This window comes from Haemaphysalis longicornis, unplaced genomic scaffold, assembly GCF_048455015.1.
Source record: "Haemaphysalis longicornis isolate Haplotype H1 unplaced genomic scaffold, Haemaphysalis longicornis Haplotype H1 scaffold_10, whole genome shotgun sequence".
Lineage (NCBI taxonomy): Eukaryota > Metazoa > Arthropoda > Arachnida > Ixodida > Ixodidae > Haemaphysalis > Haemaphysalis longicornis.
This window is the reverse complement of record NW_027526204.1, coordinates 87,771,797-87,799,582: the sequence shown is the minus strand read 5'-3', so window position 1 is coordinate 87,799,582 and position 27,786 is coordinate 87,771,797. Positions and strand designations below refer to the sequence as shown.

General features: G+C 46.9%; 1 protein-coding gene and 1 long non-coding RNA gene across 3 annotated transcripts in view; one reads left to right on the top strand and one right to left on the bottom strand.

The window, feature by feature from the left end:
* The window catches only part of Foxp (forkhead box transcription factor P), a 440,616-nt gene that overhangs the window by 70,563 nt on the left and 342,267 nt on the right, over positions 1-27,786 (top strand). Inside the window, exon 1 of one of the 2 annotated variants that reach the window (XM_077690062.1) lies at positions 6,634-6,819. The exons of the other annotated variant lie outside the window; for it this stretch is intronic. Within the exon in view, the coding sequence (XP_077546188.1) occupies positions 6,805-6,819 (15 nt within the window). The 5' untranslated portion in view covers positions 6,634-6,804. Of the gene's footprint in view, positions 1-6,633; positions 6,820-27,786 lie in introns of those variants that run through there. 2 annotated transcript variants of the gene reach the window in all.
* Positions 19,947-25,824, bottom strand: LOC144158886 (uncharacterized). Its single transcript, XR_013320194.1, has 4 exons — positions 25,684-25,824; positions 22,816-22,935; positions 20,589-20,666; positions 19,947-20,500 (listed from the first exon to the last, which is right to left on the bottom strand). It is a non-coding gene; the product is annotated as an uncharacterized LOC144158886 (long non-coding RNA).

Sequence of the window (27,786 nt, the reverse complement as noted above, 5' to 3'; positions counted from 1 at the left end):
CCGTTATCGCGACCTCTGCTAGGCATTGAACCAGAAACGTAATCGAACCAAATATAACGACAAAAGTCAGCCGGCAAGAGAGCAACGGCGATTTAAGTGACAGGGCAGGGAAGTGAGGGGAATGTCCGAGTAGCGAACCGTTCAGTCGTGACGTCACGGTTCGGGCGAGAGCTCGAGAATGAAAAACAGCGGAACGAGTTCGAGCCCTGGGGGACGCCGCCGCGAAAAAAGCGCACGAGGTAGGAAACAGCAACGGTGCAAATAGGGGATCTCATGTACAGTAAGAACAGGTTTAGGGAAGAAAGAGCCTGTGCGAGGACATGTTAAGGAGAGAGGAAGGAGAACGCGGGAAATGGCATCCCAAACTCAGGGGAGAGGGTAAACGTCACCTGACTGGAGTAATAACTCATCTCGCTCCGCTCACGCTTGAAAAAAGAAGAAAGAGGCAAGGTACGCCGAAGATAGAGTAAACGGACAACGGGGAAGGGAGAAGGGAAGGGGTGAGGAGGAAGTAAAAGAGGAGGAAGCGCTGGCGATTAAACGCAACAAGAATCCGCGACGGGCGCTCCTTCTCGCGGGATTCGCCGTTGCGACTTACAGTTGCAGCATAGAGAGGTATTCAAGCGGCAGACGGTGCATGGTGAATGCCGCGACATTTTGGGAGGAGCGAATGATTTCTGCGCACCTCCCTTCCCCGGGAACGGCCACCTGTACGCCGTCTTCGTCTTGTACGACGTCTGGCCGCTCCGCGGCTTCGTGTCGGCGCACTTGAGAAGTTCGCCCGCAGCGCTAGTTGGATCTTGTTTTGACGAAGTGTTTGTGAGTGACAGTGCGTTGCAGAAGTTTCCCAAAGCGGCGCACACCATGTCTCTGCCTCCAAGGTACATACGCCAATCCACGGTCCAGTTATTTACTCTCGCCTTTCTATGTTTGTGTTTCTGTTGTGTGCGCTCGCTTCTGGCGCAGCGAGGTAGTGTTCCCGGATGTCTGGTTATCTCGAGTTTACAACCCCCAACCGCTTAGTAAACGCTGTAGTTAGTTTAGCTAGGTACCTAACAGAGGAACATGTTTGCGTTTTTTGTTTGATTGTTTGAACTAAGCGGACGAGAATAAATGTTTCGCTCTAAACATTCGTTTCACTCATCGAAATGTGACAGGTTTTATGACCTATGAGTTATCAGGTTTACCTTTTTTTTCGCAAATTTTAGCTGTGAGCTTACCACAGGTTAGAAAACAAGCAGCCTTCAGTGACTTTTAGCCTTACGAGCCAGCCGAAGAACCTCGTCTGCGTCACAAGAGCTAGCTCCGACGGCGTTTCGAGTGCATCCGAACTACGACAACTCGACGGTGAAAATAGAAGAGTGATTCCAGCGAGCTCTTCTTCCCAGTCGTGAACTGACTGTCATCGCTGACTGACTGTCAATTGACTGACAAAATTGACCGTCGACAGTGTGTGTTTGTTGTGCTCGAACTGTAATGCCTCCGACGCAGGTTGTTCGGAGACTGGTTGGACCTTTTCCAGGTGGGTCTCTTGTTTCTTGGCCGAACCCGCATGACGCACGCGCGTATCAATTAGACGTCTCTTGTTGACCGAGAGCCATCCTATACCCATTACGTTCGCGGCATACTAGAGAATACCACAACGCAGTTTGCAAGCATTTTTTTTTTGTTCTTGCAAGCAAGCGCTTATCAGCTAGTAATTTCTGAATGCATCAGTACTTACGAAGTTGTCGCTTTCGTTCCTTTTTGCAATGAAGGGACTTCACTCCGGAGCCTCGCTGAACTCCTCGATGTTTTACTGTAGCTTTAAAAAACTCCTCCTTTTTTGTCTTCTGCGGCAGTTTGTCGAGTTGGGTGCGAACGTTTTGTGCCGCATGCGCCCCTGCGATTGCCGGTAAGTCAACGAACATATCTCTGCAGGAACTTGCAGCATTACGCTACGCTATTCTTGCGCTCGTTCTTGAGATTGATCGCTAACAGTTTTGTTTGCAATATTCTTCACCATTCGTTATTAGTTACCTCCACTGTGATATCAAGAATTTTATGTTTTGTAAAGTTTGTTTCTTTGCTTGCTCGTTCGTTTATTTGTTTGTGGGCCACGTTTGTTGGTGCGCCGTGTCTGTAGCCACTTTTCTAGCCTTCCGTACGTGAGGAGTCCACTGTAATTTGTTACAATTTTATATCACAAGCTGCGATCTGGAGATCTAAGGCGTGCAATCTCCGCAATGGTCAAATACAGTGACAAAAACAAAACCAAGTTTCGACCGTCTCGTATTGATCTACCTCGGGCACGAGGCGCCCTGAATATATTTAAAATATATTCCCATTAGTAAAAATGATAGACCGGTTTTTTTGTTCCTGCCGCTATCTTTATTACGCTATCCAGAAAGATGCTCAGGCGTTAGGGTTTCTCAAGTGAATCGGGCAGCTTAAATTTTTGATATAATAATTAAAGCAAAGCTTTAGTGTGTAACGTGATGTCGTGTGTAACGTGAATACGCCCTGCAAGAAATTCTCTGATAACGACGATGATGATGATGGTGGGTGAAGTGTTGCCAAATTAAAACGCTCCTCTGCGAAGCTTGGCGAGAGCTTCGTTACGCCCCCTCCTCTAAAGGTTGTTGTTGTTGTTTCGTTTATGTAACAGCCTCAAGGCTTAGTAGACATTAGAGAGTCCGATCTATAGACTATATCCAGGAAACTAGCTTGGCCTCCCGGATATAGTCCAGCAACGAACGGTAGGCAGGACGGTGGAGCCACCGATGGTAGTGCGTGTCCTGCCGCAAATTTAGGCCTGCTGCCATCAAACATTTCGGTCGAATGTCCGTTGATGTGCAGCAGGGGGAGGATGCGACGCAGGCGTGCGACCGCGCGACGTAAATAGGCCTAACGTCATTCTGCGAGGTGAACAGCGACAGCCGTTACCCTCAGGTCGACGTAGGATGAGAATGACGTTGCTCTGCGTGCACTAAGGCTGTTAGCCACAAGACGTCAGGCCTAACTGCCCAATTTTGAGGTCTAGGACGTTAGGCCTAACGTCACATCTCGCGGTTTAACACCTCAAACCGGCATCCACTTAAAAAATTACTCACTGAAGGCCAAGCAGCAGGTACCGATTCGCGCCATACACCTCATACCCAATGTTAGGCCTACGGAGTGCAGGCCCGAGAGTTGCTGGGGCTGTTCTAGCAAAGAAGTGAGTACATCCATAGTAGTAAATACTCGCAGTGGGGGATTGGCCAACCAAAGAATCCACCACGAGAAAGCTTCGCGTTCCACCATCGTCTTCGTTAGACGGAGGGGTGCGTGATTTTTTTTACTTACCACCTTAACTGCTAAATGAATGGTAAGATGTTCGTAATTCCATTTATTACTTAATCTAGTTTAATGGGATAACCCTGGTCCTTACTCTGAATATGCGGAAAATATAAACTGAGTGTGATTTGTTTTGGTGTCTTGGCTAATTCTTGGCGCATATTTATAGTTGAGACACCTCTATAGACAATGCAGCGTTAGCTTTTGCTATACTAAGCCTTGTCACCGCGGGAAATTTCATAGGCAATGCTGCCAGCAGAGAGTTCTCACTTCTATAAGCGACAAGCCGGATCGATTCTTGGTCGTGAAATCTTGCAAAATGTTCACCATTTCATAAATAACTACTTTTGCTGACCGACATTATAAAAGCTTCTCCTGGCCGTAATTATTTTTCTCCTTGCTATTGCGAATGCTGTATTCGAAAGCTAGACAGGTCTGCATTACCGCTGTCTGGCTGCCGACATTTAATATCTCGTAACGGTCATCAGAATTTTATATCAGGCGGCGACATTTTCACATGAAGAGGAGGTTCAGGACAGTTACTTCTCGGTTCATTGCAGCTGCAGTAATTTTTTTTCTCGTCGCTGAAAAAGGAAATTGCAAATTTCACCAGTGTTCACGATCTCTCGTTTTGTGTCAAAACACTGATAGTACTGTATTTTAAAGGGGAAGGGGGGGGGGGGGTATCCACGACGGGGCAAATCATCCACAATAATATGAGCATTTTTTTTCTGAACAATTCCAAAAAAAGGTACACCGATTGAATGGGAGGCCTAGCGAGAGGAATACGTGGACGGTGGCAGACGAGACAGGCGCTACTAACAAACGAGTTTATTTCGAAAAGCACTGCCACTGTCTCGTCTTCCACCGCCCTCGTCTTCTTTGCGCTTAGCCTCTCATTCACTATGTACCTAGGAGCAGTTTGCGCAGTTTCACTAGGAGCAGTTTGAACCCTATATGATAGAAGTCCGAAAGTTTGCCCGGCAGTGAGCATACACATGATGATGATGATTATGATGATTGTGATGATTATGATGATGATGCTTACACGATAACGTAAAACGCGAGGTTATGAAGGGACGTTTTCTGCGCTCAAAAACCATTGCGCAACTTAAAAATCTTCTTACGCCTATTTCCGGCGTATTGTTTTTGTGTTTCGCGGCCTGTTTGACAAATGAAATCCTCACTCATGTATCCTAATAATTTATGGCATCATCCCCATCACCACCATAATCATCATCATCATCATCGTCGTCGTCGTCATCGTCATCGTCATCATCATCATCATCATCATCAGTAGCAGCATCAGCCTATTTAAGTCCACCGCAGTACGAAGGCCCCCTATTGAGCTTCAACCACTCTTATCGCTGCCGGAGTTCATGCTTATGTGTTACATTGTCCATTTTATATAATTTATGCAATTTATACATGTGACATAGTTATATGGTCAGTCGCAGCATCGGTTTACCGAAAACTCGATGTTTGGTTGTTGTTTTTTTCTCCCCTGATAACGCTTAACGACACGTCAGCCGCACTTCGCAACGCTGTTTTCCTTTTGTGTTGTCCGCACACGACACACAAGCGATCAATCTACACGAAGTAAAACATGGTAACTTTTTCTGGTAGTATCATTTAAATGTATTTTCTGTTTTTTCTATTCTTCCGTCCGCTTTGCAGCGCAGGTTCGAACACATAGGCCGTTCTCGCTTGTTTGCTTCGACTGTTTTGTTTTTATTGCCATTTTCGGCAGACGTCTTTTAAGCAAAGCAGCTGCAGAGTGTCGAGGCAGTAACAACAGATGCGGCCGCAAAATTCTAGCTCGGGAGACGTTGTTTGTATTTTTTTGCATTGCCTGCTGTCTGAAAGGCGGCTAGACGTATGCGGCAATGCTGTTGTGGGGGCCACGACAGAATTAGGTCTTACCAGTTTCTTTAGTGCTGTTGTTGCCGTGGACGTGTCGCGTTCGTTTGTCCTTGACTTTCTCCGCCACCAAAAAAAATACGCTTTTTTTTCTTTATGGTTGTGGACTTCGTTTTTTGTGGTTGCGGACGTGTACTTCACCCGACGTATAGTTAATTACACTGACGCACATGTGTTTGCCTACATGTTGAGTCAGGGGAAGTGCACGCCCACAACAACGGCAGAATTTATTCTCGCTACTGAATCAAGGACAGAAGTTATTGAAAGAAAGTCCTTCGCGTAAGCATTGGATCTAATCAAACGGCGTCGCAAGTGTACGGTATACGCGTGAATCAGCGCCTCCATAAGACATTTATAGCCATGCTCTGCACCATTTGATTATTTGTGTTCAATAGTAATTACTCCTCCGGCACGCCGTCCAAGATTCCTGAAGGGGAACTGACGTCGCTTCTCCTGGTAACGTCAGCAGTTGAAGCCTCTCTTCCGGCTAAACCATTATCCGTTGTGGTAGTAAGACTTTAGTGAGCCTTATTTTTTTTTTGTCATACTTGAAACCATTTTGTAATAAAAAAGCATGTGTGCGTGCGTGCGTGTGTGTGTGTGTGTGTGTGTGTGTGTGTGTGTGTGTGTGTGTGTGTGTGTGTGTGTGTGTTGTGCGTGGGTGTGTGCGTGTGCGTGCGCGTGGCGCTAAAGAACGCCACGCAGTCACGTGACTTTAGGAGCCGTTTCGTTGCTACAGACATCGGACATCGGCTTTCTCGCTCAATGACCACTAAACGTTTTCTCAGTAATGAAGCTGCTCTTGCGCTTTGCTTCATTCTTGGCTGTAGCGTTGGCATGCCCACCCTCGATACTACTCTATCTTTGTCGTTAGGGTCAACGTACACACGAGGGTGCGGTGTCTAGACGGCGCGCTATAAACGTCTTCGTCTTCGTGCAGAGTATATGAACGATACGTTCGCAAGGCCGCGCCCCATAATCTTTTGTTGTGCGCAAGCGACACAACTAGTTATTCCCCCAGACGTTGCGAAAACAATGCGCGAACACAATTGAGTGTCTGTAAGCAGACGATGGAAAAATAAAAACAGGGCGACAGCATCTCGTGACCTCCTGTTGTTCGCTACGTGAGCGGGCGATATTGTTGTCTACCCACTCCTCGACATGTTTGTTGCTTGCCGTAAAACCTGTTGCCTTAATATTTTGTTTCCGAATAGTTATTCTTACGGCGGACGAGCCCCTGGTTCTTCTTTTTAGTGGTTTGTTTTTCGCTGTAATTTATTTTCTTGCGCGCTGCTGTCGCGCGCGTCTTCTGCATGAAGCCGGCACACGAGTTCAACGCGGTCTTCTAGGCGAAGACGCCATCTCTGTGCCGCCGCAGATGCGTTTAGTCCTTGTGCCGCCTCGGATCGTTTTATTACGCTTGTCATCGTGCTTCTTCCGGAGTTGTGTCTCTGGCTTGCCACTTGGCCCTGTGTGTTGTCGTAACGTCTTAGCTGGTGTAGTCACAAGTTTCACCAGGACCCCCGGGGCTTTGAATCTTGGTACGACCCGGCGCCTTGCTCGACGAGGATGCAAGATTCTGCTGTAAGAATCTGGAATTTCGTTATCTGCGGGCACGCTCGTTTCGACGAACAGTGAAAGCTACGCGGCGTTTGGATTGGCGTTGTCGCTTTTTTTTATCACTCGCACAACCCCCGACTTCGTGTAGTCAGTGTTGCAAAGGCAATATTTCTCACGTTTAATTTTCGGGGCACAGCTTAAACATTTCAAAAGTTAACGCGTTCGTATGCCATACTTCCGACGACATCGCGATGGTACCAGCAGGATGGCTGAACCGCTGGGATGAAACTGGAAGCAGAAGAAAAAGTACCGCGATCCTGATGGCGCCAGCGAAGTGGCACCGCCAGGGTGGTACTTATTTCTGCTTCCAGTACCACTCTACTGGTGCCATCTTGCTGACAAATGCGTCGGTGCTCTGAGGTGAAATACCTACATGGCGGCTCAGCAGTTACATCAATAATTACGCCAACGGAGGATAACCAGCGTGTGTCACGTGACATCACTATAAAACATGTGAGCGATCTTCTCAGCGTTCAAGTTTGCCGTTCAAGGAGCAGAGACGTCGGCTGATTGGAAGCAACGATCCAGCGAGTGGTCACTTCCGTTCGGGCAAAACATAGCCGCAAAGCTTATGCGCGGCATTAAAATAAATAGCCGCTGTCATTAAAGTGACATTCCGGTAGCCGATTAGAAGTTCCAGTGCGGAAGTGCCGATATGTATAGCAGGTTAGCCGGAAAGTGGTTTTTGTAAACTAGCTACAGCCGATTTAGTATGCGTACTTTACAAAAAGCGCGGCACACCACCTTTCTTGAGTAACGGGATCAGGATATGCACTGTCGGCTCTTCAGGATCAGGATCAGGAATCAATGTCGGCTCTTGGCGCAGCGTAGAAAATGTCGCCTCTGGATTAAGTAGGCCCGAAACATCGACTTAGTTGTCGGATAAAGAAAAATAGTCTCCAGTCATCATTGTGGACTGTCTTCAAAACTGGCTTTGCTTAACGGGGTTATAAAAACAATTCATTAAATGTTTCACCACCTATGCGGGGGGCAAAAGCTTATTGTTAGTGATGATGTCACCCGCATTGGCGGTGAAACATGTTACGTGTTCTTCTTTTTCTTTTTTTACTCGGTTTAGTAAATCCAGTGCTTTGAAAAGTTCACAGTCGACTCAGATGTTTTGTGAACTTGCCGTGATGCTTGGGGGCTCTGCCATCGTGGCCGATTAAACGGTAACCTTCCGGGACACTTTAATGTCTGTCAAATTGTTCGCGCCCTGCGACTCTTTGTGTCTGTGGTGATCCGGTGACAACACTCACTCATCGCGTGTTATAAACGATCGTGATTTTTGGCCAACAACCGCGAGAAGTATAGTATAAGCGACCTATGCATCCGAAGACTGACCGGTGTGGATAGAAACACTTTACTGGGGCCGTGGGGACTATTCCTGTTCATCGATGATTTGAGATTAACGAAGTTTACATTCTCACCGAAGCAAGTTTTTATTTTGTTTAGATTGCGTGGATGTAGTAATTTAAAGCTATAATTACTTTTTTTTGTCCTCTTGTTACGTGATAAATCTCGCGTGTAGATACGGCTTCTATGCAACTGGAATATGTTTACAGCTATACTTCCATCTCCGTATTTGTTTTTTTCATTATGATATTATTTTTTTCCTCTCTGTCTCCCTTCCTCTATCTATTTATCGCAATATTCAATTTTCTCCCCCCTTTCTTTATCTTGATCCCACATTTGGAGCGGGCAAGGCTAGACGAGTGTCGTTGTACAGTAACCCGACAACACGAGTTCCTCATCTCCTCGAATCTATAGTCTTGACCGAAAAATCCGCGTTATTTTCGAACTTGTTATTGCTTAGTTCGTGAATGCCATTCTTCCTAAGCGTATGACCAAGAACACAGACGACGGGCGCATCAAACGGATATAAACGCTTGACTGTGTTGTGAAACAAAGAAAAATGAAAACAGCTGCCTCTGCTCCGCAGCCGACAGCGTCCTTTAACGGTGCCGTGTAGACAAAACACAACGTGGTTCAGCTTGAAGTAAATAGCCTCTTTGTTAATCCGCTCAGCTCAATTCTAGCCACTAAAGATGTTTTAACCGATAAAAAGCATCAGATACTGGAGAACTTTCAAATTTCGCGCTACAGTGGCGTAAATATGGGCACAGGGGCATAATAAGGGCCAGCATTAGATACAAATGGTTAGGAGTGAATCTTAATTTCACGTTAGGATTCAAGGGATACGATCAAAGTGATCTCGAGGCCCCAATACGCCCAGCCGTGGTTCTGGACGAGAGTTTAGTTCAGCGGCCGCGAATCGTACAAATACGATTCCGTGACGTCATAGAGAAATTGCCGGGAAGCGTCTAGGGAATGGCCACTGATTAAAATGTTTTATTCAATATCTCGATTATTTAAGTTCGCGATAAAATCTGTGTCAGTATTATCGCGGCGAAGCAGTCTTTTTGGCGAACTAAACTTGTATTACGTTTTCATGACTTCTTCAAGCCACTGTCGTAGGTCAACGGTTAAGGCGTCGTGTTGCCGAGAGATGAGTACGCGGGATCGCTCCCGGTTTTCGCGGAAGCTTTTCTCATCATTGGGAAGAACGGGACAAGTAAAAACGCCGGTGTGTCCACAGGTCACCTCACGTTGAAGATCCCCAGGCAGTCAAATCGATCCGAAGCCCTCAACTACGGCGTGCCTCCATATATGCGCAACCTTGGCGTGCATACACCCGCTGCGGTGGCTAAGGCGTTGTGCTGTCTCAGCTCTAGGGCGCGGGTTCGATTCCCGACCGCGGCAGCCGTATTTCTGGTGGAGGCGAAACACGAAAACGCCCGCGTGTCCAGACTCTGTGGCAGATTAAAAGACGCCAAATGGTCGATGTTCATCCGTAGACTTCCGCTACGTCGCGCCTCGTAGCTTGCATTTCAGGGAAGGAGCTTTTGCTATAGCAGAAAGGGCGAAGACAGCCGGCTGTACCAACGGAGTGTTGGACTGAAGACCCCGGCCACAAATTTGCTCAATTCAGCGTGATTAAAGTTCTCTCTCTCTCTCTCTCTCTCTCTCTCTCTCTCTCTCTCTCTCTCTCTCTCTCTCTCTCTCTCTCTCTCTCTCTCTCTCTCTCTCTCTCTCATAGCTTGTAGCTTCGGCGCCCAGAATTCAACATTTTGTTTAGACTTGGCGCGTGAAATCTCGATTTCAGGTTGCGACACGTGGGACTATCTCATATCTCAATCGCAAGCTTGCCGTTTTGTAAACTACGGGACCCGTTTTGTTTTGTGTTTGTTTGCTTCTCTTTAATGGCTACCGCTTTAACGTCCGATCGTCTGCCCGCCGTGTTTCGGAACCGGTTTGATTGAGACTTCCATCCCCGCCGCACCGTATATGTCGGTCCGACGCGTATACCGAATCTCCTGAATGCCTCATACACGAGTTAATATTCCGCTCCGGGCAAGCTTAGGACGTCGCAGCTGTCCCCTTCCCTTTGAAGGCGGCTTTTAGCGGAGTTGACGCTATAAATAGCCAACTCATCGTAAACACTGGCAACAATGAGCGGGTGCTCCCGCGGCGCGCACTTTGAGTCTGTAAACACCGACGAGACGCTCACTTCCAAAGAAGAACCGTTATACGGGTATATCTACCACCCAGCAGCGACCGGTTCTGACCGGGGGTCGCATTGAACCCGGGGTGCCCAAAACCGGCGAAACAGGTTTCCTCCTTTTTTTCCTCTTCTACTTCCTTCAGCTCTTCATCCGATTCGGGTAGGCTTACATGAAACGGGCCACCGCTTGTTGTTATTGACTCGGCAGTTCATGCTCTAAAAAAATAAAATGAAAATCTCGCGAGTTTCATTGTGAGCGCCGCTCACACGAAGTACCTCGCCAGCCTTTTTCGGGGTTCGAGGGTATTGTTTTCACGGAAACCACGGACTATGGTGTCGAGGGATCGCGAGCGAATCCGGTTTTTTCCCCTCTTTCCCGTGCCGTACGTCCGTTCGGTTCCCGACTTGGGCCGAATCAATGTGTGCGCCGCTTCACAGTTCTCTCAATCCCGTGTCTTTGTCTCCGTTTCTAATCTTCTTGTCCGGTCGCGTGTTCGGTATAGCGGCTCTAAATGTTCCTTTTGTGGCCCGCATTAGAGTCAGATTTTTGTGTCTGTGGTGTCAAACCTGTTCTCCACGTTTTCTTTTCTTTTTTTTTTCTGAGTGGCTCCGCAGTCAGCGGCGAATGGGGTGACTCTGCCTTCATGACTCGTGCTGTGTCGCGTTGACGATAGGAGCAGCTAGAAACTATTGCTCCATCGATGCAGCAAATGAGTGTGCAGCGTGCGCGAAATAAGCACCAATCCCGGAGGGGATTTCCGCTTCGAGTTAACGACGCCTACTTTGCTCCCGCCCACAAACCGCGTTTGTCCTGAGGTCTAGCCGCCGACCTATTTTGGCAGACTCCAAATTTTCTACCGCAACTGACTGGCGACCGCTTCCCTCTTAATACCCTCTTTCACAAAGCTAATCAAAGGTGCAAGGCTGTTCAGGTAGCCGTACGAAAATGTTTCACAAAACTACCGTGCCGTGATGCATACCTGATGCGCAAACAGCGGCGAGTCAGCATGCGTTTAACCTTGCGAACTGTTACATTTATTTCGTATCCTAAAGAACATAAAACTATACATTTCGCCATTTCTGGCTCGTTAATGCTAGTACGCAATCGTTCAGTACGCGTGAATCGCAATTTAAATTTCTCGTTTTGGTTTATGGCCAAACGTCGCACTGTTTCGTCCCCTGCAAAGCGAGACAGCAGTCTATTGCTAGCTTTGAGGTTTTGCTGAGTAAGATATTGCTTCGTTTACGCTTATACGTGGACGCGGAAAAATAATTTAGCTGTCGTTTTTGTGGTTGCGCTGATATTAACGCTGCTGCGATGACAATAGAGCAAAATGTGGGGCTAACTACGATTATACCGCTGTCTTTCTGAGAAATCCGTTTCTGTTACCCGTTCGCGTTAGCGTGTACGAACAACGAGATGCCGCGAACCAAGTTGGATCTCAACTCACAGCGTGAAACCATTTCGTCCAGGCTTCGTGGGGTATTCAGGTGTCTCCGCGCAATGGGAAAATCGGGAGCCGCAGATTTCACACGCTTCGCGCATTCTCCGTATGTCGTGTTTTCGCTTTCACTGAAGGTCCAGAGCGCATCGCAATGCGGCAAGCCGGTTTCCCCGTTTTGTTTTCGTTGCTTCTCCGCGAGAACATAAGGCTCTGGTTCAAAAAGGAAAAAATAAAAAATGCAGAAGCTGTCGTAACGTTGATGTGAGAAAGGTAAAAAAGAGGTAAGAGAGTAGGTGTGTCGCTTCACCTTCGCGTGGGAAACCCGAAAGTGGAGAATCCGGCACTAAAGAATAACAAAACGAAACAAGCGAACCGGACGCGCTGCTCCCTAAAAACACGCTGTGCGTGGGATTTTGCATAAAAAAATACGTAGGAACGCGGCGCGGAGGCGCAGCGGCGGGACGAGCGGTTCCCGCAAAACAGGTTTTTTCGGGAACAAAACGCCGTTTTGAAAACACGCGCCTCCGCAGCCTCCACTGCGGGCGCCGCAGGCGGCCGTGTTGCGACGGCGCCGGGACGGGAAAGGGGAACGCCGGCCTGGGTGAGGGAAGCAGAACCAGGCCCACGGTGAGGGAGGGAGAGGGGTGTTCAGCGGCTGATGACGTGATGCGACGAAGCCATTGTTAGGTGGTTCTGTGGCGGCGCTATTTTTTTCGCGACTTGTTCCTGGCAACTTCGTTCCCCGTGTGTGCCCTTTTATACCCTCTTACATGCCAGACGAGATTTTTGCATGCGGCCGAGGCGGCGTGAAAAGGAAAGGGTGTGGTGTTTGCGCCGTGACTAGGTGTTCCTCAAGGCGTGGTACTTTACCCCCTCTCATTCAATGTACGACGTTCCGTTCATTTTTTGAGGCTGTTATTCGTGACTCCTCGGGGCGTGCGAAAGAAACCTGGTCTGCCCTTACGCTCAGTATTTCCAAACAGCGTCTCCCCTTTCTCGCGTTTTTACTCCCAGAATTCCCGGTTGTTGCGTCGTCTCCGTGGAATACATGAGCTATTTTTTTTTTGTAGGAGTTGCACCCACCGATCAAATGAGTCGTACGCACACAGAATCTGGCGTCGCCGGGATCGTCTGTTTTGGGGAAAACGGGTTTTCTCTATCCCCGTACAACGCCCTTTCTATTATTTTTATGTTCATCGCCCTCTTTTTACGCGTCGGCGTTGCTGCATGTGCGGAAAAGGTACGGTTAGCAACGAGAGAGGAGCATACCTCGGGAGTGGCCATACCCCCAGTTCTTGGTGGACTTTGACCCTCAAGAGCGTGCGAACGGCGTTGAAGGTTTGTTTGCTTAAGCACTGGTCTCAACTGCACAATCATCCACCTTTTTTATACGCTTTCTCGGCTCGCAGCTCGAAGCTTAACGCACATCTTTTTTATTCTAAAGGAGCGCATTCCCAAAAGAAGTGATGTCGGTCCCACGCCGATCTTGTTTGTCCCCAAAACGAAGCTGACCGCTCCTTTAGAGGACGCTTTTGGTCTTTTTTTGCTACCGCTCCTTTTCTCTAATGTTTATATCTGTCGAAAGCTTGCTTTGGGGAATTTTACAAAAGGCTTGTTTAGTTGTCCAACGTCTTCGTGCGGCATGTCCTTTCGCGTAACTCGAAGAAAAAGCGCGTAAAACTGGCTCGTCTCAAAAGCCAGCTACCGTAGTCGTTATATGGTGACCGGTCGGTTGGCGCCATGCACCCCTATCTCCATTTTGCCGCCTATTTTTAAACTTTCGGCAACTGCAATCTTTGTAGTATTGCTGGAACCATGGGAAGCTCGGCTGGCGCAATCTTTAGGCTATGCTTAATTCTCCTTACGCCTCGTGAACGGAATTACAAGAAGGAAACCTGTACATAGGAAGCAGTGCAGTTATTACCTATTTGTCAGGCAACAATCGTGTCCAAGTGGCTCTGATTCCAGTTTCGGAAGCCATGAGGTCCGATACCCAAAACTTCCAAACTGACAGCAACCTTGTATTTGCCGGAAACGTGCTAGAAACGCGTTAAAGACAGTAATGATGTGCTGAAGACACACCGACACACAGGAACTTAAGACCAGTTCGGAACTGCAAGTTCAGCTCGTGTCTTGACGAAAGGATGATGAGGAAGCTGAGAAAAGGTTGTCAACATGTGCACCTGGGGAGAGATATATTATCATCGCACGCACCGCCCTTCGTTTTCGCATTTCAGCGGTCCTGAACGTAATCGCAATTGGTCCTTCTGTTCTCGTTTTTTGCGCCTGTTGGCACCATTTTTTTTTTTTTTTCATTCTATTCGGAAGCTCTGCCAACAAACGTTTCCTGCGTCGATGTTGCCGCGCTCTCATTCATTGTCGATCTGTTCTTAGCGCCATCTCGACTTCTCTCTCTCCCCATTCGCGCCCTTTTTCAACGCGCGCTGTTTCCCAGCCCCGCGAGAAATTTTGGGTGCGGAACCCGCGTTTTTTCGCGCGCGCAAGGTGAGAGAGCGTTAGGGTTGGGTCAGGGAACAATGCCGACGAGGCATTATTATCGCTCTATTTTTGTTATGCCCTCCTCGACGAACAGGTTTTCCGCTCCTCCCAGGGGGTTTGGAATTGTTACGCATTTCGCGAGAAAACGTACGTTGGTCAAAATGTTCTTCCTTTTTTTATATTCCCGAGTTTGAAGAGAGAAAAGGCTAGAAGAGGGCATTGACGGAAACCAACTGTGCGTGCTTGTTATGGGGAAAAGGGGGGAAGATGATGTGGCGAGAATGTTTCGTGATGAATTTCGTGGCGGCGGCTGCATTGGCTGCTTTCTGAAGGCACGTAGGTGAGAGTGGCGTGTGAACGCGATGAAACGGTCGTTTCTAAGCCTTGATGGAATGAAACCGCTTTTTTTTCTTTCTATCGGAACATTTGCTTGCTTCCTGCAAAAACGTAACCGTTTGTTGCCACTTCTCTGTTGCTGTTGTTTTTTGTTGTTTTGTTTTTCATGACTAGCGAAGGAAATTGCATTCACTAATGTTGGAGGTTTCGCGCTTCGAAGCTGCACCCGAGCCATGATATGTGGTGTAGTGGAGGGCTCAGGATTAATTTCGATGATTTGACGTCTTGATGGCCTTTAACGTGCGCCGAAACCTCGACACACGGTGATTTTGTTTTTCGCCTCCATCGGAAAAATGGCCAACGTAAACTGTAATGCAACAGGCAGCGCCACATATATGGACACTGCCATGTAGTGCCACGTCTCCCCATTATGTATCCTTGCTTAGTATTCTTTTTTAGCTCCGTTTGAATTTTAAAGATACGTATACCAGCCCGACTGCTTGCCGTTTCATGCAATGATAAAACTGCGGGATTTATTACCGGTTTTTTTCGCATACTTGTAGCAAGAATAACTAGATGATTTAAGCAGAGATGAGACCATGCTGAAAGCAGACCACTCGTATAAAATATACATTTAGTGTTGTGCAATAGTTACACTGCAAATTGCATTATGAGACGACATGGTGTTTTAATCGGTGATGTGGTTTTCGGTCATGCGAGCACAACTTGCGCGAGAAGGAAATGCGCGAACTCGTGCAGAATTCGTGGGAGAGAATAAAACGGCGTAGTGTAGAAGGCAAGAAAAACGTTCTAGTAAAAAGAAAAGAAAAAAAGACCCTGGGGAGAAGAAAAAGAAAGCGTTGCGGTGTCACTATAATAGGGGGTGCCATTAACGCCGAACAACGACAACAATTAACCCGGCGTCTTGTTTGGAACGCCCTCTTGCGGCTTGAGTAAAAAAAGAGGCGCAGGACAGCCCTAACGACCAACGCTCTCAGAGGAAAAAAAAAAATTAAACAGCGAGAAATGTGGTCCCAAGGGACGCAAGCGTATACGACGCTTCACCGCTCCTGCGCACCACAGATAAAAAAGTCCGGAAAGTCTGATAAAACAAGTGCATCGCCTAAACAAAACCAAAAACAAAGGCGGTCACTATCATTACGCCGCGTGAGAAACCAATAAGTGAAAAAAGAAATGCAAGTCTTGGCTTCTCAGTTACAAAACAGCAAAGAAGATGGCGCCAGTAACGAGAAGTGTTGCAGCCTATTCAGCGAGGCAGTCTCGGACAGAATAAGGGGTGGGGGTGTAATTAAATCCGTTGTCACGTTAAATGGATATTAATTGGTGGTTTGGACAGGAGGCACGTGTTCGCGGGTGTCAGCTCAGCTGCCTGCCAACAGACTTCACTTTACTTTTGCTTTAGTTTTTGATTTTGTTGTTTTCTGGCCTGAACTTCACGGCTATGAATCACGCCAGCTGACTCGTGTTTGCGGAGAAGCCGCACATGATGAGAAATTTGCTGGTTCCGGCAGACTCTAGATACGGCAGTCACTAACAATCGGTGGCGTACGCTCATACCAGTTCGTATTGTCAAAATTGCTATACATTACCCGCCGCGGTGGCTCAGTGGCTAAGGCGTTGCGCTGCTGAGCACGAAGTCGCGGGTTCGATTCCCGGCCGCGGCGGCCGTTTTTCTGATGGAGGCGAAAAGCTAAAATGCCCGTGTGTACGAGATTTCGGTGCGCGTTAAAGTTCCCCAGGTAGTCGAATTTAATCCGGAGCCCTCCACTACGGCAGGCCTCATCGCCTGCGCTGCGTCGGCGCGTTAAACCCTTCAATCAATCAATCCATCAATCCATCCATCAATCCATCAATCAATCCATCAATCCATCAATCAATCAATCAATCAATCAATCAATCAATCAATCAATCAATCAATCAATCAATCAATCAAAATTGCTATACATTGTGAATCGGAATATGCGAACCCACCATGATTTGAAATGTACATCTATCTGCCCGAATTTGCACGAGTGTCGGTCTACGTTCAAGCTTCTTATTCCGAAAGTATACCACAAACAGTCATTTCGACAGTTTCCACACTAGCGTCGTAGTTCTTTGGAGAACGTCACTTTTTTTTTCCTTATGTGGGAAGTTGTCAAGCTTCCTGGCTGTCCACGGTGTTATCCGAAAGCTTCCCGTAAATTGAAGTTTTTAGATAACAAGCCAGAACTCGCGTTATTCTCCCAACGCACAGACAGCTTACGCGTAACACGGGAAGTCAAACATGAAACGTGGGGAGGGGTGAAGCATGCAGTGTATAAGTGTATTCTGGGCGCCTTGGCGTTTTTACCCGCAGAGATGAAACCGTTTGGGGGTAGAGGTACACAGCTTTGCAGTGAAAGTCTCGTGTCTTTGAAGGACAAAGCTTTCTAGTGCGAGGCGTAAACGAGCTCCCCGGTGTTTTAGTACTGTGGCTACATGAGACGACGATTATGACGACTACGACGACAGGAGACGCCAACAGCACCAGCCCCTAATAAAGACCTGATGGAGCTGAATGTAAACAAAATCTTTGTCATCCGTTCGTAAAGAAAGTTAAGGAAAGAGCGAAAGCTTTCTAACGTCAAAACTGCGTCAAACGTTCGTCAAAACCATCGCTAAAAGTGCGCCCAACCTTCGCTCAAAGTGCGTCCAATCGATCGACAAACCTTCAAAGACCCAAAATCGCAAACGAAGGACGAACACATGCGACGATTTTGCGCGTACAAAGTAAACGCGAACGACCTTAATCTGTACCGATAAGTTGTTTATGAGATAAAGGCGTACTAATGTACTCCTTCTTCATGATAGACGCGTGTATTATTGTCTTATCTTGAACGGTTCCTTTTCGCGATTTTCAAGAAACCGTTTTGACACAGTGGAAGCCCGGTTCCACGCACGCGCCGTGTGTTTAGTGATCGTATCAGAGCTTTTCGGTCGACCAATCGGCCTACGGGGAAATGCATTAGCTTTTTCACACGACACCATTGGTAGCCCCACTTACAAAGCTTTCGCTTTAAGAAAAACAAAGTTACGTGGGAGCTTTCTAACCAGAGGCTTGGCTGTGCTGTTCGAAAATAGAACACTGATATCTCGGGCCATATGTCAAGAGACTGATTGGACGCAAAAATAATTTCAACGACCATTTTAATCAATGGAACTTTTCACTGAGGCATGATGTCCGTCCGTATTCGTCAGAATGCCTTAGATGTCAACACAAAACTGTCGTTTGAGTTTCCATCATACGTCCGGACGCGATTACTTGGTATTCTTTCCTTTGGTACTTGAGCAACAAAGGCACCTATAGTTGGAAGTCTGAGGTTTCGTGCTGCTTGAGCTTACTGACGGCGTGCCTAATTTTCCTACGCCATAGTTTTACCAATTTCTCTCCGACCAAAACGCACTCCCTATAGGGTGAGAGTGAGTAAGAAGAAGGGTGGGCCGCAGAGTACCGAACCGGCTACCTTTAGCGCCGTAAAGACAACAACCACTGCCCGCCGCGGGCGTGAGAAAGAAAAACAACACGGGTCGACTCTGAAGGACGAGATGAAGGTTAAATAAGAAGAAAAAAAAGTGAGGTCTTGATGAGACAAATGAAAAATGCTGCCGGAGACAGACGGCTGAGACAGAGCGAGGAGTTCCGAGGAGGCAGGGACAAACAAAGCCAGGAGAAGAGAGACGACACGGAGGAGCAGCGGGACGGCGTGCATCAAACCAAGCGAACTCGCCGGTTGTGGGGATAGCTTCATCACCACTCAGAGACAGGAAAGCCTCGCAAACGGTGTTCATATCGTTATTCTCCCAACCGCGTTCTGCTTGTTAAGCTAGGCTTGCCGTGTGCTTAAACTCGGGCACGTTCACCAGCCGAGTGCTTTTTGTATCTTTCCTGCTTAATAATAGGAATACGTGCCGAGGCCTTTCGATCTAGGGGGTGTTGGCAAAGCTCTCCGAAGACCAGGGTCCTTGGCCGGCCGACGTCGGCATGGGAGAGGCCGAATGCTTCGCTCCGCGCCGCCGGCGCGCAGATGGTCCTGTTTACTCTAACCGAGATGCACAAACAATAGCCATATGGGGCACTCGCATTCGGAGCAGACACACGGAGGAGGAGGAGGAGGAGGAGGAGGAAAAGGATGGATGGAGAGGGAGACGGCTTGATGAAGAAGGGGAGAGGGGATGAAATGCCATTGCATTTGCGGAGAGGGGAGATGAGACGTCGGGCATCTTGTTGTTTGCCGCCGTCTTGCCCGAGAGACGGGACTCTTGTGTGCCTGGTGTTTACAAAAGCGAGGGCCCATATATAGGCGGACTGAGAAATCTGGAGACCATTGCCGCTGTCTTGCAGCCGGGCTTGTGTGGGGTGTGCGTTCTCAGAGTGACGTCGAGCGTATTTTCGCGCGTTGTCTTTTTCTTTCTCTCCTTGTTTTGAGTCGTCTCTTGCTGCTCTCTTTCCCATGCCGCTGGACAAATGAACGTTGCAGCAGGTTTATTGGGACTCCCGTTGGATGGTTTGTTGAGCGGCTGTTATATTTAAGGGTTATTTAGCAAATTCAGGAGGCAAGACAAGACAAAAACGAAAATGACCGCTGCTTGTAAAAAGTTGTAAAAAAGTTGTGAAAAAAGACGAACCTAAGAAAAAAAAAAACGAGAAAAGCAGAATCGCTAAGGTTTATCTAGGTCAATGTCTTCACGCAGTTAACTAGAAAAAAAAACAAAAAAAACAAGGAACGCTGTCTGGGGTTAAATCAGCGTCTAAAACAGGCGAGATAAAAACAGAACCAAGAAATCGAAGCCCGTTGCTCAAGAGAAAGATGATTAAAACGTGAAGCATAACCTGCGTCAATAGCCAAACTCCAAACTGCTTCGACCATGTCGGTATGCAGAAAACGAAGAAACGTCGGTTTTGTAACGTGAGGGACCCATGTTCGAGCCCGACAACGGGAAGCGCTTTTTTTTTTCTTGAGGCGCTAGATGGGACTTTGTTGAAACCCATTGCGTATGTTGCAATTGCTGCAGTGCGTTTTGGGCGTAACTATTTGGATTTTGGTCTTTGACTCTGGATTTTGAAGACGTTGTTGGCTTGCGGCCAGAGAATGCTTCGCGTTTCAACTGTTTTTCACTTCGCCCGCGATCACCGTCATCATCAGAGAAAGTTGGCTTTCCTGCAGTGCATTTTGTGGGCAACGTCGCTACCGGTGAAGCATACCCTATTGAAAATGTGGAGTTGATGGAATCCATCAAAAATCAACATGGTGGATTATGGTAATGGAATTAATGATGGCATGATGGCAGATGACTGCATGCTGGCAGGGTGATGGATGATGGCAGATGACTGCATGCTGGCAGGGTGATGGATGACGGCATGCGTCGGTAGCTGATGGCAATGGTAGCGTCGATGCTGGCAGCTCGGGTGACAGTATGACGGCAGATATGCGAAATTGCAAAAAATGATGACGACATGAAAAGGAAAGATGCTATGCAATGCTAATTAAAAACTGGTTTCATTTCTTGCGAATAAATTTATAAAATAAGATTTGCAGCAAATAAGTAAGCTTGCATATGCGTTTTGCTCTGTCCATTCATGTCGTGATCATTTTTCTGCTATCCTGCTACAATGATCTGAAAACTTAACCATTTTATGAGAGCTTAGATGTGTGTGCTGGGGTGCTTAAAAATATTACACAAAACAAACTTGGTTTTAACGTTGAATATATTATCATTAAATATCAAATACGGTGACTATCTTCGAACAGGTGGGCAGCTGAAAAGAAAAAAAAAACTGAGTTACACACTAAAGCTTATACAATCCAGATCAACTCAAAACAAATGTATATTCACATTTCACATACCTCCTTAACATTCTGAGATGGTCACTCCGATGTGGTCCCTTGCTTCTGCCCTTCCTCTTTGCCATAAAAATAGAAAGCCTGCAGAAAAAGAAAATTTTCAACAAATTAAGTGGAAACCATACTGCTAGGACTCCCTTCAGGTCATGGAAGGGTGCTCTTGACCGGCACTGCTCTAAAAGGCATCGCATGGTGGCAATGCCTTTCCCGGGAAAGGATTTTAGTAAGATGCAAGCGTGCATGCATGCAACCGAGAATTTCAAGAGAACATGCGTTAGCAGCAGGTGGGAAAGAAGCAGAACAACCTCGTCTAGAAGAATTCTATGCTAAAGCGCAGCCAGCGAATACCAGGCGCAAAAAAATGTAGCTTCAGGCGAGTGTGTTGAAGGTTAGGAACACGTTAAATTGAAAAGTGAAGAAGGCCAGATGACATTAACCTGGTTGGATGCATTGAAGCGACGAAAAGAAACGCACACAGTCTTGAGATGAAAGTGCAGACTAAACGAACGCTTGCAAAAACTTCAGCAAACTTGTGATGAATTTAGAGAAAGTTCAATACTATGAGGACAACCGAGCTGTGCAAGCACTAAAGACCCTTTCGGAAGCCGCACAAGAAGGAGAACGGGTGTGCCAAATTTGCCATGGAACAGATTATCAATAGTGATAAGGCGCGCTAACTAGGCAGGAACCCACGTTGCGGCAAAGTGTTGTGGAAGGCGACTTCTTGTAAAGGATACGAGCATGTGAGGGGCAAAAAACTGCTGAAGCTGCCTTGTCAAAGCACACTAAAAATCTTGTCGGACCTTCTGCAAGAGACTCGAGTAATAAACCTAATAAAGGAACGGCTTCAAGTGGAGGGACAAAGCTTGCGGTCACTAAAAGAACCATACTGCAGCCTGATTACTGACGAAATGTCAATACAGGAAAAAGTAATTTATGGCTGCCAAGTCGACATATTTTCGGCCTTGATATAAGCTGTGAACCTTGAACCGGTGGTGCCACTGAATTAGCCTGCAGGCTCCTTTGGTTTGTCCTGCGGGGGCTTTCCACGGCTGACGTTATCCCCTTAGGGTATTTTTTTACCGGGAACAGGAAGCATGACCAGCTCCGTAACCTGAATTTTAGTGTGCTCAACTGTGTAAGAGGTAGGGTTCTTCATTATCCGTATTGTCACAGACAGCCACCAGACAAACAGCGCCATGTTCCCAGGCATGTCGGTTGACAACACACTACAACATCAGCATGTTTTGCTACATCCAGCGCAGCAAAATGACCCATCGTTCCTTTTATTTGACCAAACCACCTCATTAAGAACCTTAGAACAAATTTTCTAGAGAGAGAGAGGGGGATGTTTGATGGAATGCAGAAAGTTAGGGACTGTTTTGTTCTCAAGGCCCTCTTTAAGATCCAATAAAAGTTGTCACTTGTGAACCCAGTTTGGCTCCTAAGCTGATCACACATTGAGCCGAACCTGGAAAAAATTAAGCTGTCCCACGCCACCTTGATATTTTCGCCTGTCGTCATCAGCAGCCCCAAGTTCCTTCAGAAAAAGCCCAAAGGTCACGAATACGCTACAGAATCGAAAATTCCAGTAAAACAAGCTGAATAGTGCAATCCCATGTTAAGGACCATGCATCTACTCCACGTAAATATGTGATTGCAGCCTGTTCAGCAAGGTGTCTCAAGTGAAGCATGAAGCGCAATAACACAACAGCCCAACCAAGAACTGTAGCGCGGATGGCTGATTGTGTGGCCACTTTCCAAATTGACGCCACTGCATCACCGATAGCGTGCACCACAGGCGACGCGGCGGAGAAAAAGAGAGCTATCGTTCTCACAGGCGGAGAGGAGCATTCGGTGGGCTGCACGAAAAGGGGGATATCAAGCAGCTGTGTCACTTCTAAATGTTGCATCATGTGCATCCTAGTTCTCTTTTTTACTAAGAACTCCCACCTTCGTGCTTGTGTTTCAGCAGTCCAATGTACAATGGCAGCAAAGGTTCATGTTAAACAATACATAAAGACGTTAAATACAATACATCCAAATTCACTGATTCCAAACTCGGAGAGCAATGAATTGCTGAAATGAAGATGCCGACCAGCATATATATACAGTGCTATTGGAAGACCAAAGCACTGCACTCTCGGTCAAATTAGGCAAGTTCTGGTAACTGAATTTCACAGTGCACGTCATAGCATTGCACTACAATTGTATAGAACTAGGTGCTCACCTATTGTAATCAACCTAACAAACAGCCAGTGACATCTGATGAGAGGTCCATCCAGATAGGTCCATCCACCAAGTAAGGCATGCCAGCTGATCTCCACTGCAAGGTGTAACAGTCAGTAGCCTGCAAAATAGAAGTGAGTGGCAAACAAGCAAGTTGCGTTAGCCTTAATCCTTCAAAGTTCTAAATGCGATATTAAGGTGTCGAGCAAGGTGTTCTTCACACTCCAAGCGAAAATATGAGAACGTTAAAATACCACATTACCTGGATGTAAGGATGGCCGAAGTGACTATCACAGCATAGTGACAATGTCAACGATCAAGCTTCTAACTCAATTCTCTCTTTGGAAGTAGATGCCGTTCATTATGACCAGTTCATGTATGCGTAAAAAGGTGCCGAGATGAGCTCTCTCATTGCTATAAGGCAAATTGCTTCCACGATTCTGTGACAAAGCGCAGACCTAAATGATGATAACGTTGCCTTAACAATTAGGGAGTGCCTAGCGTTCCGTCCAGCCGGAATGCTAAAAACTGCTAAAGCTCTGTCCACACTGAACGCCAAATCAAAACCAGCCAATTAGCCGCCATTTCTCATTCTGGGATTTGGTGTAGTGGTTCCGCGGCTGACTACGAACGTTGTAGGCCCTGGTTCGATTCTCGCACCATTTTTTTTGTGTGTGTGTGTGGCCGTGGTTAGCGTTTTGTAATAGCAAAACTTCCCGCCCACTTTACAATTCACGCGATGAGAGCAGTAGGTCTTGGTTTTTTACTCAAGCGGCCGAGCCGCTCCCGCTCACTGGAGCCAAGGCCGACGTAGCCATCGCCAGTTACACCCAATCTCCTGTAATTATTACCAGTGATTAATAATTAACAGTGACTCTGGCTAGTCATTGAGCGGAAGCGGTTTGGCCGGTTAGGTAAAAATCAAGACCGACTGCTCTCGCTGAAATATTGTGAAGCGGGCGTCGGGTGGCGACTTGGAGATCTGTCCAGATTGAGCTAGAGTTAGTCCGATCATCTGTAATTATTAATAATGATTAATAATTATCAGTGATTCTGGCTAGTCAGTGAGCGGTAGCTGTTTTGCTGGATGGGTAAAAATCAAGAAAGACTGCTCTCAACGCGAGTTGTGTCTCCTCCGGACGGAACTTTAGTGACAGTTGCCGTTCCGTCTAGACGGAACGCTATACACAGCCTAACAATTCTGCCAAAGGAGGCTGGAAAGGCTGTGATGAACTGCTGAACAACAATACAAGTGAAGCAATTTTTTTTGTTTCTAAAGTCTCTTCTAGGTGATTGCAGCTTAAACCAGGTTCAATTCTTCTTCCCACGCAGTGCTTGAAGCCCACATGATGCGTCGGTGCATGTTTTCAGCTGGTACCGTCAATATCATGGCAACAATTTTTTTCCTTCAAAACATGAATCTAATTAGTCCTTAATAATGGCCGCGATGTCTTAGGGAAGCATAGAAAACCAGATTTAAGGTTGTGCTCACATTGACATCAAACCCATTGAAACGATTTTCAAAAATGATACACATTGGTATAGGCCGCAAAATTTGAAACATGACAATAATGCATTACTGCCAATAATGACAATAGCCAGTGCTTAAAAAATTATTGCGATGAGAAAGAGGTTATCCTCTTCTGAAAAATTAAGAAAAAACTTTCAGTGTAATCTAACCATCTAGAAAAGGCTGTTCTCCCATCTATTCTCTAGCGGCATATTTTCTAGAACTATATTTATTTACATCAAGTCGTGTTTTTAACAGAGTGTATTATTTGCTGTGCAATTATGTACACGAGCTACTAGAAAGAGACCTTCGGCCTTAACCAGTCCAGAGGAGACCCACTTTTTTTTTTTTTTTTGAAGCATTTGCTCTTGTGCGGGGTGCACTCATCCACAGAATGAGAGCCCAATACAAAATTTAACTGAGCAACACGCGTGGCCGCGAATTATTCGGAGACGGTAGTGAATGTTGCAGTGCTTAAACGCTCCCCACGTGCGGCCAGCCTCTGCACCAGACGCACGATACGCATGTAGTTTCGACGTGGTAGCAAATTCGGGTTGAATGAACGTTTTTGGTGCTACTGATGCACATGCACAAACATATATGCGATTATCGAACGATTGGAACACTCAATTCACTGCACATGCGGGGCTTGCGAGTGTGCCGCCAATTTCAGCCATCGTACCCTCAATCTGAACGCAGAGAGCCTTGTTTGTACCAGTGCACTTTTCTGAGTGACCGCTTTTAAAAATGACAATCCCTGCAGTGTAGTGTAGACTGCTATGTGCCTCGGCTAAAAGTTACCTAAAGCGTACCACTCCAGTCCAGGTACGAAAAATGATGCGAAGAACAATTTGCAATTCCTTAAAAAGAACTACCCACCAAAAAAAAAAAAAAACTTGCGAACTCAACCTGGAGCGGTCGACCGCGCGTATTGGCGATCGGTTGTTGCGAGCACCAAACCGTTTAGCCAACGTAGCAGTATGGTCCTACTTCGCTCAACAAAAAGCCTACAAACGGCACAAACAATAGGGCTCTTCGATTTACAGACTCGAATTCACCGCGGATATTCCGCCGGAGTCCGATGATTCCCGGAAGCCATAAGGATACACAAGAAAATCGAATGCCTGACTGCTTTCAGGGAATCGGCGGTGAGTCCGGGACTGTAAATCGAACAGCCCTACTGTTTCTAGTCCCGCACGCAATATCCGCGGTCGAAAGGCAGATCTACGTAACCCTCAAAATCAGTCGCTGTCAAAAAACATTAGGGCTAACCGACGACGCAAACGTCTAGCACGGAACGGAAGAGCCCTGCCCTGTTAAATACACAAGTAAAGTGCAAAAAGTTGACTAGTCACTTACCTTAAATCACAGGCGACATATCTTCGCCGAAACAATAATCCGATGTCTTCAAAACAACCACAACAAAGCCACTCGACAAGCGCGTACAACTCCACCGTCTCGGCGGCCAGGAAGAAAGGAATGCGGCGGCGTGATGGCGTGGCGATGCTGCTGGATGGAGCAGTGGAGTACTGAGGCCGGGGTTTCGGTTTCGGCTGTGCCTTGGTGTTTTCGTAACGCAGTTCATACACGGCGCGAAGTGAACAAAGTGCGTCGAAACAAATTCTGGCTTGAACATAGACACATAAAGCAATGTAAATAGAAAGATAAGGTTGCCATACCCAGCAAAAAGTTGAGTTTGTTGGGCTATCCTGTATATGAGCGATTGAGTTGTGGAATAAACCTCCGACATCACTTTGGGGGAAATCACTTTTGGTTAAAAACTACCAAGAACAGGCACATTTTTCGTTTTAAAAAAAATCATATCGTGCTGCCAGCAAAAAAAAAAAAAAAAAAGAAACAGAACACCGGAGGATCGAACCACCAACTTTGCAGCAAAAAACGAGCGCGTTACCACTACACCACCGCTACAATCGGAAATCAAGCCCGAACAAGTGCCATTTAGTTGGTTTGTCAATCTAAATCGCCCATGAATGCATAAATATTGTGAGTTATGTTTACTGCTTCTCGTATATAACCCATTCCGGCAGTCATACCGCTTCTTGGGCACGCACCAGTCTCCGAAACGAGGCTGACCTTGAGAAGTGTAGCCAGCTATCTCAACCGAAAAGAGATATCGCACATCCCCGTTCTCCCCGACGAAAGCCAACGTAGCTATGAGTGAAATGGCATAGAGGGAAATGGCATGCGCGCCCGGAATTAAAATTATGTTGTGTAATAATACCGTGCTTAGATCTGTCTCAAGGCAGCTGATTACAACTAAGGAGGATCGGCGAAGCGCTAGACCCGTAGTCTGCCGCGTACAATTTAAGCCATGCCACGGACGGTTCTGTGCGCGGGCTCAGCGCAGCGAAAATGAACACGTACGGTTTGACGGTTTGACCTTGTCGCAGCGAAAAAAAGCTGCCCATGTTTTCAACGTAAGTGTCCGCACTGCCATCCTTACACCAAAAGCGGCGAATAAAGGGCATACAGTTTCATACCAGCCCTCCAAGTTCTGGCTTAAAAACAAGAAGCGCTAATCAAAGTAGCTTTTCTCTAATATGCCAAGTTTTCAGCAGCACCTTATCAAAAATGCAGTTATTGTTTTTTCTTCTCGAAATTCCCAATGCCACCGCTATGTTTCTGTTATTATATCAGTCCTTCGCTATCGAATGAATTTTGGCTTGCTCCCAGCATTCGTTCGGAAAATGCCTTTCCATCATCAGTACAGCAGTCAAGCTTTCCGTCACGCGAACATCATCGCGCAGCGTGCGTGCCAAGTTTTCGTCAACACCTTTTCAAAAAGGAAGCTTTTGTAATTTTCTCGCAACGGTCAATGCCAAAGCTATGTTTCTGTTATTACAAGCGCTTCGCTCTCGTATAAGTTTTGGCTTTCTGCCGTCATTCATTCAGAAAATGCCTTTCCATCGTCAGCTCGGCAGTCAAGCTTGCCGTCACGCAAACATCTGCCGCCATTGCGCCGCAAGCCTGCCAGCATGGAGGAAGGTGCTGGAAGCTGCTGAAAGGTGCTGGCAGGCATGCCATCATGCCTGCCAGCACCTTCCAGCGTCTCCTTCCAGCAGCTTCCATTACAGTTTCTTACGTACATCAAGCTTTCCAAGGCGACCATCAAACGCAATCAACCTTTCCAGCAATGAATCTTGATGGTTGGTTGATGGAATTTTCAACAGGGTAGATATCTTCGCTTTGAAACGTTAGGTGAAGAAAAAAAAGATTCTTCCTCGCGCTTTCTGGATCGGCCCTAGACCCAACAAGAAGAAAACATAAAGAAACTGGAATCAGCTATCGCGTTTGGTTGGTTTCGGCTGGCGCCTCTGGACGCATAAGTGTTTATACGGCCATACATACGGGACAGCGCGTGTACGGTTATCGCTAAATAAAATGCGAATGCGAAAATGTGAACTGGAATGCACAAATATTGCGATTATGTACTCCCCACGA